This window comes from Podarcis liolepis, assembly GCF_965112155.1.
Source record: "Podarcis liolepis genome assembly, chromosome: 7".
NCBI classification, from domain to species: domain Eukaryota; kingdom Metazoa; phylum Chordata; class Lepidosauria; order Squamata; family Lacertidae; genus Podarcis; species Podarcis liolepis.
Genome location: NC_139561.1, coordinates 84045791 through 84060897, shown reverse-complemented (window position 1 = coordinate 84060897; position 15107 = coordinate 84045791). Strand labels below are relative to the sequence as shown.

The 15107-nt window shown below is 47.4% G+C and overlaps 1 protein-coding gene across 1 annotated transcript; it reads left to right on the top strand.

The window, feature by feature from the left end:
* The first annotated feature begins 744 nt into the window (after positions 1-744).
* LOC310712726 (cell adhesion molecule CEACAM16-like) lies at positions 745-5563 on the top strand. Its single transcript, XM_083516067.1, has 3 exons — positions 745-905; positions 3726-4079; positions 5384-5563. Exons 1-3 carry the CDS (start codon positions 872-874, stop codon positions 5386-5388), a joined length of 393 nt encoding a protein of 130 aa, XP_083372193.1. The 5' UTR covers positions 745-871; the 3' UTR covers positions 5389-5563.
* The last annotated feature ends 9544 nt before the right edge of the window (positions 5564-15107 follow it).

Genomic DNA, 15107 nt, shown 5'->3' with positions numbered 1-15107 from the left:
TTCTCCAGCTGATTCTCTCTACCGGATGCACTTAGCCATGCACCTGCACTTTTAATAGCTGTGCTTGTAGGGCAGCAACCCAACAGGTGATGTCTTTCCTTGGCAGGCACACTCTTTTTAATGGACATTTTGTGCCCGTCCCTGCCTCCCTGCAGATAATCCAATCTGTCCATTTCAGTTAAAGCTGCTTTCTTGTTTTCTCAACCTTCATCCCAGTTCTTCACATTTCCATGTCAGTTTGCAATTCAATACTGGAAAAAGTTCTCATGAGAATCTAGTGTCAATTTTCCTGAATATTCTGTATGCAATCCTGCCCAATGCACACAATTTTGCAAAGTGTCCCCCCCCCCCCAGCGTGATGCATTTTTGTATGTTATTTTTCCAGCAGCGTATGCATTTGTATGCACGCTTTACCCTAGCAAGTTCGTTTCTGCACATACGACCTGGCATGAAAAATGGCATTGCAAAATTCAGAGAAGGGTGTGTTTTGAAAGGCGGCGGCATTTCAGTTTGCGTATCCGTTGGGGGGAAAGTGGGGCTTTGATAGCTTTGCCCTGCCTGAGACAAACAGCTTCTTTCTCAAAAGAGCCAAATTAGGTGTTGAACAGAAGAGTGGCCGAGTAGGTGACCAGTTTGTACTTTCCGCTATGGGGAAATAGTTTCCTTTGAAAGAACGTCCAGTTCTCCTCTCTCTCTCTCTCTCTCTCTCTCTCTCTCTCTCTCTCTCTCTCTCTTGCCTAACTTTTCATTCCACCCTCCTTTCTCTTGGGCAATGTCCCCCCGCACTGGGGAAATTCCTCCTCTGCACAATATATAAGCCCCCCGGCCTGGTGGAAGGCATTTTCACCCCAGAGAAGGCAACCCAGGCATCATGGCTGTTCTGCTCAGGGCTCTGACCCTGGCAGGTAAGAGGTGGGAAGGGCCCCCGGGGGGGTGGAGGGTGGAAAAGAGACCAGGGTTCCCGAGCCTTGTAATGAGAGAAGGTTAGAGTCACCAGACCTCCAGGTCTCTGACCTGAAGCTTCCAGGTTTGTCTGGATTCCTCCAGGTGGCAGGTGAGGGGCTCGAATCTCCAGGTGGGCGAAAGTCCCTTACAATAAAATAAAATAAAGATCATTAAGAAGATTGTGCATGAAGCTTGCAAGCTTCAGCCCAGCAGGAACAGACTGCAAAACATAGCCTAAACCATGGGTAGGAAAACTAAGGCCCGGGAGCTGGATGCGGCCCAATCGCCTTCTAAATCTGGCCCACGGACGGTCCGGGAATCAGCATATTTTTACATGAGTAGAATGTGTCCTTTTATTTAAACTGCATCTCTGGGTTACTTGTGGGACCTGCCTGGTGTTTTTACATGAGTAGAATGTGTGCTTTTATTTAAAGTTATTTGTGGGGCATAGGAATTCGTTCATTGCATTTATTTTTTCAAAATATAGTCCGGCCCCCCACAAGGTCTGAAGGACAGTGGACCGGCCCCCTGCTGAAAAGTTTGCTGACCCCTGGCCTAAACAGTCTGCAGGGTCTGCTCCCCTCTGCTCTCCTCTCCCAATTAACCTCCGTCTCCAGGGGCCTCCCCTTGTGACATCACTGGGGATCTCCCCTCATAGCACCAAGGGCTGCCCCTAGTTCTCAGGTATCGACCCTGAAATCTTGGGGTTCGAAATGCTCCTAACTTGGATCATAGGATCACAAACATCTGCCTTATCCTGAGCTTAGGGTGGGAATAGTGTTGGCAGCACTCCCACCAGAACAAGAACAAACCCCTTTGTTGCAAAATGTGACAAAATGCAAACACAACACACAGGCTAATAACTGTTAGTAAATATATAATCAGTACGATGTCATTCAAAATATAGGAATAAGCCACTTCAAAATGATGTATATATCATACAACACATCTCACAAAATATACAAGTACAGTGGTACCTCGCGTTACACACGCTTCAGGTTACAGACTCCGCTAACCCAGAAATAATGCTTCAGGTTAAGAACTTTGCTTCAGGATGAGAACAGAAATGGTGCTCCGGCGGCGCGGCAGCAACAGGAGGCCCCATTAGCTAAAGTGGTGCTTCAGGCTAAGAACAGTTTCAGGTTAAGTACGGACCTCCGGAACGAATTAAGTACTTAACCCGAGGTACCACTGTAACTGCAAGTTGTTATATGTATCAGAGTCAAACAGAGATTCAAACAACCAATGAATAGCGAGGAACGCCAAACCGTCTCTCAAAGGAAGATGTCTCACAAAAGTCTCAAAGGAAGACGTCTCTCCGAAGTCTCAAAAGGACAGTATATCCGGAATAGTTCAACTGTTTCGGAATAAAGTCTTCATCAGCGAATAATTGAAATATGCATACTAGTGAAGATCATACTAATGGATCAGTGCTCACTGGATAATGTAGCTGCTGTTGCATTTACTAACAGTAAATTACTAAAAGTTATTAGCCAGCATGTTGTGTTAGCATCCCCACCAGCACACACCTTTTGCGGCTGGATCTAGAATTGATAAGTCTTTTCTCTGCGTTCCGAAAAGCTCCCTCTGCAAATCCCTGGAGATCCGGTTATTGTCCAATGGCAGCTGCCAACGTTAGGAGCGAGAGAAGGAAGCTTGGGTGGGGTAGTGTTTATCGGCTTGTGGTAACGAAGAAGCGGGAATTTCCACCAATGTGGCGGAACAATTTCCCTGCTGAAATACGAGAGGCCCCAATCAGTATTGGCATTCCGCCGGCTCCTCAATACGCCCCTGTTTAGACAGCAAGCGTCTCCTGCAAGCATCTTCAAGCATGACAGTTTACAATTCTGTTTGAGCTCTTTTAATTGCTGTGCGGTATGAACTTGTTTGCTGCTCGTTTTGATTGCGGATTTTTAAAAAAATGTTTTTGATGGAATTATTTTATCGTTTGTCAGTTTTACACCTGCAAACTGCTTAGAAGCAGTATATACGTGGTATATAAATTAAATCATCACCCAAAACCTGCCTAAATCTTCCTTTTTTAAAAAAGCATTTTTATTGGTTTTTTAAACATATCATTTCCAACAATCATATAACATAACTTCTTAGACAATATTTTAGACTTCCGCCAACAACTTCTGAAGATTTTCCGTTCTTTATCACTTGTTCTGCATTTCTGATTTTCTCTATTACTTTTAATTATCTTAACTAATAATTCTCATCCTAGTCTTTCTTGCAATATTTCAAATAGCCCTCCTCACAGAACTTCTTGCAGTCCTACTAGCGTAATCTGTTTAATCTGTTTATTACAATTGCTTTTCAAATACAGTGGTACCTTGGGTTAAGAACTTAATTCGTTCTGGAGGTCTGTTCTTAACCTGAAACTGTTCTTAACTTGAAGCACCACTTTAGCTAATGGGGCCTCCCACTGCCACCATGCGATTTCTATTCTCATCCTGAAGCAAAGTTCTTAACCCGAGGTACTATTTCTGGGTTAGCAGAGTCTGTAGCCTGAAGCATCTGTAACCTGAAGCATATGTAACCCGAGGTAACACTGTAGTTCAAATATTTACTCGTCTTCTAAGAATCTCTGATCCCGCAGATTTCAAATGCTTCCTGTTAATTTATCTAATTCTGCATGGCCCATTAATTTCATTTGCCATTCTTCTTTCATCAGTAATTCTTCTTGCTTCCATTTTTGTGCCAATAATATTCTTGCTGCTGTCATTGCACTTCCCGAAATCTCCCTATAACCTTTCTTCTTCGTTCTTGTCTTGCAGCCTTAGTCTCCTGTCTCCAGCTGGCCGACGCCATCCAGATTGTCCCCACCCCATCAACCCCACGCGTAGGACAAACGGTCACCCTCTCTGTGCAAGGCATAAGGGACCCCACCATCTGCTTTTGGTTCCGGGGTAGCAGATTCGACAAGGGTCAGATGATCTTCCAGGTTGAGGCCGGAAGGGTGGTCTCAAGGGGTGGGGGCTCCACGGACCGCCACAGCCTGGGGAGAGACTGCGCCCTCGTCATCCAAGGGGTGCAGTCGCCTGACGCTGGGGAGTACTATTTTATCACCCTGCACGGGAGACGCTCAGGTCAAAGATGGGAAGATGCTCTGACACGGCTGCAAGTTTCCAGTGAGTACATAAAGGGGAAATGAGACTATAATGGGGTGGGGGGAGGCTGGAAGCAGCCTGAAGGATCTGCAGTGATTCAGAGTTTAACCGATGTCGTGGACTGTTTGAACGCAGAGGAATGGTGGTAGTGGGACAGAGGGATGAGTGGTCAGAGGGAAAAGACTGGAAGGATGAGCTGTCGGAAGCTGAAGAGGGTATAGTAATAATAATAATAATAATAATAATAATAATAATAATAATAATAATAATTTTAAAATTTATATCCTGCCCATCTGGGGTGTTTTGCCAAGCGTTTGACTGGCCTTGTTCCTGTGTCTCAAAAAGCAGCTTGCAATGTAGATACAGTATCTGGTTATATGGTTTTTAAAAAAATTATTATTATTATTACCGTATTTTTCGCACCATAGGACGCACTTTTTCCCTCCCAAAATGCAAGGGAAAATGTGTGTGCGTCCTATGGAGCGAATGCAGGGGGGGGAGGCAGGCGGGAAAAGCCCCCAAAAGCCGCACACAAGCTCTGTGCGCTCTTGCGGGCTTTTCCACAGGAGGGAGAAGGGACTGACTGGCCGCATCAGTCCCTTCTCCCACCTCCCAGAAAAGCCAGGAGAAGCCGCGATCTCTTTAAAGGGGTTGCGCGGCTTCTGCGGGCTTTTGGGAGAGGTGAGGGAATCCCCCCACCTCCCAGTAAAGCCAGGAAAGCCCCGCGCAGCGTCTCCAGGCAAGGAGCGGCTGCACAGGGCTAAAGGGGAAGCCAAAACAGCGAGCGGGATCCATCCCGCTGGCTGCCTTGGCTTCCTCCATAGCTGCGCGCAACCCCTCCGGCAAGGAGAGGCTGCACGGGGCTAAAGAGGAAGCCAAAACAGCGAGCGGGATCCATCCTGCTCGCTGCCTTGGCTTGTGCCATAGCCGCCGCAACCCCTCCGGCAGGGAGAGGTTGTGCGCAGCCTGTACGCTGCTCTTTGGGGCTGGGGGGGGGGAATTTTTTTTTCTTGATTCCCCCCCTAAAAACTGGGTGCGCCCTATGGTCCGGTGTGCCCTATGGTGCGAAAATACGGTATTATTTGGTTATTTGGTTGGTAAAAGGGTGTGTGTGTGCACCACAAAAATAGTTTGCCTGTGGATTATGCTGCTACCTCTGGCACAGGAGCAAGAACAGGCAACAATGAGTGGTTGCCATGAGGGGGCAAATTATACCAGGCTTAGTAGAAAAGTTGGCAACTCTAGGGAAGTTAGTGAAGTTGGAAACTCTGTGAGAGGCAATTTTCTCCCTACCCTTGAGCTGACTCTCTCCCTGTTTGTTGCAGACTGATGACTCTGGATCCCCTCCCACGGACCAACAGCTTTTGCTCTAAGGATGAAGGAATTGGCCCTTGAGATGAATGAATTTCTCCTTTGGTTCCCCTTCCCTTTCTTCTCTCTGATCACCTCTTGCCTTCCACTAAAGGAGAACATCTCAATAAAATATCCACACTGGCAATTCAAAACAGCCTGGAGATGTGTTTGTGTTATGTGCGTGCCGTGTTTCGAATGTCGTGTTTGAACCGGGCAATCTGTGGCCAGGATGAAGACCCTCTGGCCTGTCAGATGGCAGCTCGACTGATGGAAGCTGGAGTCAACATTGAAAGGGCCAGAGGTAGTTCATTCCTGGTGTGCAAGGTTGTCTATCAGGGATGGTTCATAAATGTACCAACCAAGCACATACATAGATATGTGGACCACATGTCTGGACCAGCACAGGAAGACCTTCCTGAAACCATTTTGACTCCCAAACTGACCAAATGTTTTCTCTGCAAGGAAGGAGGGGGTGAGGGAACCTCCCCATTGTCTCAGGAATTGGGTACTGTTCCAACAGGGCCAAAACCTTACTCAGATCCCTCTGCCCCGTGACAATCTGTTGGCCCTGACACAGCGGGGGCTTTTCTGGAGATTTCCAGAGTTGATTTGGCCTCTTGCAGGAGGGGCGGGGTGGAGAGAGGAAAAGGAATGTAAATATTTACCAGCACAATGGGGCAGGGGATTTCCCCTGCACTGATTCAGTTCAAAAGGACTCACAGAACAAGGAAGCCCAAGAAGATCAGACAGATTTTCCTCCCCGCCCCACTGAACTAAGGGACAGTCACGTTTGCCTGGTTTTTCTTTTTTTTTCTTTTTACTGGGTTCTGTTTTTTTTTAATTTCATAAAATATATGCACTGCTTGATTGCAAACAACCTCAAAGCAGTTTACAAAAAGGACAAATCAATAAAATTATGAGTGAAAATAGACAAAACATTCAAAAAATGAAAAGCAGCAAGAAACGAAAGAACACACCAGCATTCTAGATGCCCAGGTAAAAAGGTAAAGGGACCCCTGACCATTAAGTCCAGTCATGACTGACTCTGGGGTTGTGGCCCTCATCTTGCTTTATTGGCCGAGGGAGCTGGTGTACAGCTTCCGGGTCATGTGGCCAGCATGACTAAGCCGCTTCTGGTGAACCAGAGCAGCACACGGAAACGCCGTTTACCTTCCCGCTGGAGCGGTACCTATTTATCTACTTGCACTTTGACGTGCTTTCGAACTGCTAGGTTGGCAGGAGCAGGGACCAAGCAATGGGAGCTCACCCCGTCGCAGGGATTCGAACCGCTGACCTTCTGATCAGCAAGTCCTAGGCTCTGTGGTTTAACCCACAGCACCACCTGCGTCCTTGAGATGCCCGGGTAGGCTTGTCTAAAAGCTCTGCCCTCGTGTTCTCAAGTGCAGTTTGATCTGCAGAAATCAGCCACTGACTATTTTCATCGCGATGGTGAAGCACGACCCTATGCCAATCTGTGGCCTGTGAAAGGAAGGCTTGGCAATGCCCCGTGTGCTTTTCCACAAAACCCACCAAGAACTGCAGTTATTTTGCTGCAAAAGCTGATGAAGGGTGGATTGTGTTCGAATCATGCCCACAGCAGATATAAACCACCGCCCAGGGCAAAGATCTCCCAATACCTTATCCCAAATCAGGATCTGCCATATATTTGATGACATGTCCTTGTGGACATGTTCTGCAACATGCTATTGATGTAATAATAGCGCATTTGTGGTGGATTTGTTCTGCGTTAGTTTGTTCTGCGATGCTTCTGCAATGCTACTGTCAGAATGGGTGCACATCTGAACTGTGTCTATGGTTTATTGCTGTAGATCATGGCATCAGTGCAGTTGGCATATATTGATAAAAGAAGAGATCCCGCAAATTCAGAGCTGTCCTGAACCTGGTACTCATCTTTATCTTAAATGAGTAAATTCCCTAAACTTAATGCCAAGCTCAGCGCACAAATTGCCTGTTACCAGCAAAGCTTACCGTATTTTTCGCTCTATAAGACGCACCAGACCATAAGACTCAGCTAGTTTTTGGAGGAGGAAAACAAGAAGAAGAAAAATCTGAATCCCAAAAGCCAGAACAGCAAGAGGGATCTGGCTTCTGGGATAGCCGTGCAAAGCCTCTTCAGGGCAGTGGGATGAACGCTCCCCCTGCCCTCAAGAGGTTTCGCGCGGCTATCCCATAAGCCAGGACAGCAAAAGGGATCTCTGCACAGCTTATGGGATAGCCATGCAAAGCTTTTTCCAGGCAGCAGGAAGAAGGCTCCCCCTAGAGCCGCGCACCCTTTAAAGAGCGCATGGAGCGTGTGTGCGGCTCTTGGGGGCTTTCCCCCACATGCTCCACATGGCTCTTTAAAGGGAGCGCCGAGCAGAGCCTTCTGCCTGCATTCGCTCCATAAGACGCACACCTATTTCCCCTTACTTTTTAGGAGGGGAAAAGTGTGTCTTATAGAGTGAAAAATACGGTAATTGTCACCTCCTGTAAAAAAAAAAGTTGGGTTCGGCAGAGACAACAAAGTCTTCCTCCGAAAGTAGAGTCATGACTCAGGAAGCCTACAGATCACCAATGAGTCATTTCTCATGAGACTAACATTGGCACGTATTGACTCCAGCAAAAAGTTTCAGAAAGGTTTTCGGCAGAGTCCCTTGTGAAATTTCACTGAGGCTTTTGACAAATTTCCCCCTGATATTCTTGCAGAGAAGCTAGTAAAATGTGGGCTGGACAAAGTAACTTTTAGATGGATTTGTAGCTGGTTGATCCTGTAGAGTGCTCATGAATGGTTCTTCATCATCCTGGAAAAAAGTGACAAGCAGGGCTCTGTAATGGACTTGGCGTTGTTCAACGTCTTTGTACAGTGGTGCCTCGCAAGACGAAAAGAATTCGTTCCGCGAGTCTTTTCGTCTTGTGATGTTTTTCGTCTTGCAAAGCACGGTCCGTTGCAACTGCGCCTCTTCAAGCGGCTTTTTTAAAAAAGCGCAAGACGTTTTTGTCTTGCAAAGCAAGCCCATAAGGAAATTCGTCTAGCGAAGCAACGCAAAACCGAAAAACCCTTTCGTCTAGCAAGTTTTTCGTCTTGCGAGGCATTCGTCTTGCGGGGCACCACTGTAAATGACTCGGGTGAAGGAATTGAGGGGATGCTCATCAAATTTGCAGGTGACACCAAACTGGGAGGGGTAGCTAAGGTCGCAGAAGTCAGAATCAGAATTCAAAATGGCCTTAACGGATTGGAGAACGGGGCACAAGTGAACAAAATGAATTTCAATAGGGACAAATGTAAGGTTCTGTACTTAGGCAGGAAGAACCAGCTGCACAAATATAGGATGGGGAACACCTGGCTTACTAGCAGTACATGCGAAAAGGATCTAGGGGTCTTGGTGGACCTCAAGCTGAACATGAGTCAACAGGATGATGCAGCAGCAAAAAAATTGAAGCGGCCCCTTGTAAGGTCATGTTGGCATGGATGTTAAAATCCCCCAGGACAACCAAGCTAGGTGTCTCCAGGAGAACATCCGCCATGACCTGAAGCAGCTCGGGAAGGGAATCCTTGGTGCAGCGGGGAGGTCAGTACACCAAAAGGAATCCTGTACTGCCCCTATTGCCCAGCTTCCAGAACATGGACTCAGAGAACTGGGTGTTCCCAATAGGGCGGCTGGTGCAAACTAATGACTTCCTAAAAATCACTACAACTCCCCCTCCCCGCCCACAAGGCCTGGGTTGCTGTGCATAAGAGAAACCTGGTGGACAAGCAGCAGCAAGGACAGGCCCATCTGTTTCATCCAACCAAGTCTCTGTTACACATGCCAGGTCAAGTCCTCCACCCATGATCAAGTAATGGATGGCAGTGGTCTTATGAATCATTGACCTGGCATTGCACAGCAGCACCTTCAGGTCGTGTGGGCATCCCTTGCTGATTCTAGTATCCGTCCGGTCAGGAACAGATCCGAAGATGATCAAGGGTCTGGAAACTAAGCCTTGGATGCATTTAGCTTGGAGAAGAGGAGACTGAGAGGAGATATGACATCTGAAAGGCTGCCATGTGGAAGATGGAGGAAGCTTGTTCTCTGCTGTTCCAGAGGGTAGAACTGATTGATTCAAATTACAAGAAAGGAGATTCTTGATTAAACATCAGGAAGAACTTCCTGATAGTAAGAGTTGTTCAACAGTTGAACAAGTTACCTGTTGACATGCAGAGGGCCTTGCGGCCAGCTGGTAACTCCAGCTGTGCCGTCTCCATTCATCGGCCCGTGTGCCGATGTAAATCAGCGACCTGAACTTCAAAAGCCTAGGCACACTATTAGCAGAGTGTACTGCGCACACAGAAGTAGGCATGAGACGTGTGAAGTCATGCTACAGCTACAAATTTATTAAACATAAATCAGAAGAAAGAAACATGTCATCTCTCTCTCATGTCGTCTCAGTAAAAGGGAAAGGGTAAAGGGACCCCTGACCATTAGGTCCAGTCGTGGCTGACTCTGGGGTTGCAGCGCTCATTTCGCTTTATTGGCCGAGGGATCTGATGTACAGCTTCTGGGTCATGTGGCCAGCATGACTAAGCCGCTTCCGAGCTATACTACTGTTACAGTGGTACCTCGGGTTACATACGCTTCAGGTTACATACGCTTCAGGTTACATACGCTTCAGGTTACAGACTCCATTAACCCAGAAATAGTATCTCAGGTTAAGAACTTTCCTTCAGGATGAGAACAGAAATCGTGCTCTGGTGGTGCAGCAGCAGCGGGAGGCCCCATTAGCTAAAGTGGTGCTTCAGGTTAAGAACAGTTTCAGGTTAAGAACGGACCTCCGGAACGAACTAAGTACTTAACCGAGGTACCACTGTATTTCATTTCTCACTTAATGTTCCTGTCCTAGCCAGTAGGTGGCAGGAGAGATCACAGTACATTATGTATCTTTTAGCTAACAGGCGCTGATTCCCTCCAATAATGCTTAGGATGGTTTATCAAGCAGATCACCTGTGCATTTCAACCCTTCCCCTGCAAGGCAGAAGTTCAACAGGGGAAGCGTTCCTCACTGAGGCAGCTCTGGTAGGAACGGAGCATCCCTGGGGTTTGGGACCTACTCCCAAGGAGAGGGAAAAGGGAGACTTGAAAACAGAACAGCTGCATTGAAACAGCTCTCTGGAAGAGGTCTGCTGAAAGATTTGGTGCTGGGAAGAATCTGGGGAAATCAGGTATTATGAGACAATATTTCTGCGATAAAGCAGAGGCGGGAGATGGTGCCTCTTTTGGCCCCTTGGCCAGATGTGGCGCATAGATACTGTCTCTTGTGATGTGCCCCTTCCCCAGAGATATAACAGCAGCATCCATCTCAAAGCAGCACACCCCTCCCTACCCCCCAAATCCATATCAGATCTGAACATAGCAGAATCCATCAATAGTTCCTCTTTCTCAAGCATTCCTCAGCAAGCCAAGCCAAACTGGTTTCGGCCCCAGACAAACTGGTTTTTTGGGTGACCAACGCTTGGAGGTGGGTGTGACCTCCTTGCACATTCCCAGTGTGTTTTCTGAGACAAAGGCCAGCCAACGGCCTCATTAATTCACGAAACCTGCAAGCGCCTCCTTTGTGGGTTTGCTAGCTCCTCCTATACCAGATGCATTTGCCAGATGCAGACATGAATGGCTTGACTGGCAGCCTAGGTTCCCTTCCCTGGCATATTCGCCTTTTAAACATTGTAGGGTTTTTTTAAAGGGTTCTGGGAATTGTAGCTCTGTGAGGGGTCAACTACCGCTCCCAGGATTCAAAATCCTCTTTCTCCCCCCCCCCTTTTTTCAAATTTTTATTGGAAATTTTATTTACAACATAACCCCCCCACCCCAATACAGAAATCCTCCCTCATTAAACGTGAACATAACATAAAGGTAAAGGTACCCCTGCCCGTACGGGCCAGTCGTGTCCGACTCTAGGGTTGCGCGCTCATCTCGCTCAAGAAGCCGGGAGCCAGCGCTGTCCGAAGACACTTCCGGGTCACGGGGCCAACGTGACGAAGCAGCATCTGGCGAGCCAGCACCAGCGCAGCACACGGAAACGCCGTTTACCTTCCCGCTAGAAAGCGGTCCCTATTTATCTACTTGCACTTATGGGTGCTTTCGAACTGCTAGGTAGGCAGGAGCTGGGACCGAACGACGGGAGCTCACTCCGCCGCAGGGATTCGAACCGCCAACCTTTCGATCGGCAGGTCCTAGGCTCTGTGGTTTAACCCACAGCGCCACCCGCGTCCCTCATAACATACAATGAGCATAACATACAACAATACAAACAACCAAATAAAAGACTTCCTTTATCCTGTATCTTGTTTCGGTCAATGTCTGCAGGAGACTTTGTGGATATTTCAGTTATAATTAGAAAAATCTTAATAATTATTCATAAAGGAAACAGCTTATAAGAAGTAAATAAGGAGGCCATATACCAAAATCCTCTTTCAAATGGAGATTTTGCAGTTGGGAAATTGAGGGCGGAATGCGTGCAAAGCCTGGGATGAAGGAACCACCAATGGGAAAATGTGCAAGTACTCTGGAAGCAATAGTATTGATGGACCTGCTCCTTATCTGCTATTCGGTCCCCTGAGCACAGATTCACACGAAGTGGCAACCAACCTTGCAGGATTCAACAGGATTTACCGTATTTTTTGCTCTATAACACGCACCAGACCATAACACGCACGTAGTTTTTAGAGGAGGAAAACAAGAAAAAAATATTCTAAACGAAATAGTGGATATATGATTTTTGTGGTTCATGCTGTAGCCACAGACATGTGATGGGACACTGAGTTTGGAGTAGCCCAATGCAAAAATCCTGAGGATCCATGTGGATCCATGCTTTGTAACCACGACGGAGGGAGGAAGGGGAACCATGGATCCTCTGCTCACGACTGCAGCAGATCGCCCTCCCCACCCGCAGGCATTCGCTCCATAACACGCACAGACATTTCCCCTTACTTTCTAGGAGGAAAAAAGTGTTATGGTGCAAAAAATACGGTATTTGAAATGCATATGCAGAACGAAGGTACAGAGTGATACGCCCGCAATCCGCACACCCCAGTCAGGGTGCGCCCACTTTTTATAGACTATACAAAAAACAGAGAGTGAGACTTTACATTCTTATCCAATCAGGCTCTAACATTCCATGTTTCTCCTTTTGATGGTTAACACTTCTTAATTTACTCATTCTTTGCTTGTCTGCCTGCTACGGCCTTCCCTGTCTTATAACAGTTGCTTTGTTTGTCTGCCTGCTTATGGCCTCGCCCGTCTTGTAACAGTGGCTTTGATAAGAGCATGCTGGAATTTCTGTTTCTGAGGCCCTTCAGTAGTGTGGGGAATTCAGATGCGCAGGGCACCTTTGTGGTACGCACAGCCACTCTCCCTTTCTAAGTTTATAAAGTCTCCTGCGTGTTCCTGAATGCTTAGTTGTAGAGCCTGCAAAACAAATCTCCCCCCCCCCCCGTGTTGTTCCCATGAGCCTTCTGCAGAGTGACTCTAGGAGTCGATCCTCACTGGCCAACGCACTTCTTTTCACACCGATTCGATGCAAAGGCTTCTTCCCCGTGGCCAGAAATTCCCCTTTTCATGCTGATTGGGTGTTTCTGGGACGTTGGAGATAGGGACTGTTGTGTATTGAGTCAAAGGATTTTATATCTGTATTATTATTGTCTGTATTTGCATTAGGGTAAAGTAACTGCCTTTTGGTTTCAGAGGGTACAGCTACTATTGGTTCATTTAAGCTGCTGTATTTGGATCCTCTGTCTTATTGGTTTCCTCCAAAAGGCAGGACTGTGATTGCCTGATATTGTTCCCTCCAAAATATATCCTTTCTAGCTAGTCCCCTGTCCCTATAAATGTAGCTTTCCCCTCCTCAAGTCTTAGTCTTGTTTGCTTTAATAAAGAAGTGTTACTAGAGAACTGTCTCCAGCATATTATGCCAAGAGAGCTGAAATCACAAACCCCACGTCACAACAGGGACCCTGTTGCGAAAATGGAAATAGACCACGCCCCGAGCAACTCCAAACAGCTACACTTCTGCCCATAAGCAAATCAGGAACGAGTGCAGGACGAATGCTCATTGTTGTATAATTGCCCCCAGAAACAAATAGGAGAGAATGCTCAATTAATGACCAGACACAGTCTAACCTCCGTGTAGCCCTTGTGCAAACAACTCAGGACAAACGCTCAATGCTGAGGTTGCCCAGAGGAACCCCAGGAGGGAGAGGGGACGGGAGAGTTTGTCCCTTTGAGGAAAAAAGTTTCCTATGTTTAGCCCAGAGAAGCGATGGTTAGGAGGCATGATAGCCATCTCCAAATATCTGATGGGCTGTCAATTATATGATGGAGCAAATATTTTCCTGTTGCTTCAGAGCGATGGCTTCACATTACCAGAGTGTTTGAGGAAGGAGTGTTTGAGCAGGAACTGGCTCGAGACATTGTAGTGCCTGAGGCGAACCCAAAAATGGCGCCCCTCCCAGCCAGGGATGAAGGGGTGAGTGAAGATTTGCATCAGGAACAAGAGGGAATAGAGATTGAATTCGGAAACAAGGGTGAGAGGAGACCAGCAGCAGCAGCAGAAGAAGAAGAAGAGTTTGGATTTGATATCCCGCTTTATCACTACCCGAAGGAGTCTCAAAGTGGCTAACATTCTCCTTTCCCTTCCTCCCCCACAACAAACACTCTGTGAGGTGAGTGGGGCTGAGAGACTTCATAGAAGTGTGACTGGCCCAAGGTCACCCAGCAGCTGCATGTGGAGGAGCGGAGACGCGAACCCCGTTCACCAGATTACGAGACTACCGCTCTTAACCACTACACCACACTGGCTCTACACCACAGCAGCACCTCCTATTCGCCAAGAGGCTCCAAGGAGCATGAAGCAGCTATCGTTGCCATCATGGCAACATCAGCCGTGGGTCTTGCATTCCTTGGAAGCCAGATATGCTGCCCTGTGAATGCTGCCGCCTGAGGCGGTCGCCTCACACTGCCCCATGTGTCAGCCGGCCCAGACCGTAGTGCAGGGGTAGGCAAACTAAGGCCCAGGGGCTGGATGCGGCCCAATTGCCTTCTCAATCCAGCCCGCGGACAGTCCAGGAATCAGCGTGTTTTTACATGAGTAGAATGTGTCCTTTTATTTAAAATGCATCTCTGGGTTATTTGTGGGGCATAGGAATTTATGCAATGCTAGAGAATCTGGCACAGAAGATCCTAAGGCCGATCCCTCACATCTCCCGGTAGGTAGCGTAGATAGTATTGAACTGTCGGGCCCGTTGCTGTTCAATGTCTTTGTAAATGACTTGGGTGAAGGAATTGAGGGGATGCTCATCAAATTTGCAGGTGACACTAAACTGGGAGGGGTAGCTAAGGTCGCAGAAGACAGAAGCAGAATTCAAAATGGCCTTAACGGATTGGAGAACTGGGCGCAAGCGAACAAAATGAATTTCAATAGGGACAATTGCAAGGTTCTGCACTTAGGCAGCAAGAACCAGCTGCACAAATATAGGATGGAGGACACCTGGCTTACTAGCAGTACATGCGAAAAGGATCTAGGGGTCTTGGTGGACCATAAGCTGAACATGAGTCAACAGGGTGATGCAGCAGCAAAAAAAGCTAACACTCTTCCAGGCCGGATCAACAGAAATATAGTGTCCAGAAATATAGGGAGATCAGAGTACCACTCTATTCTGCCTTGGTC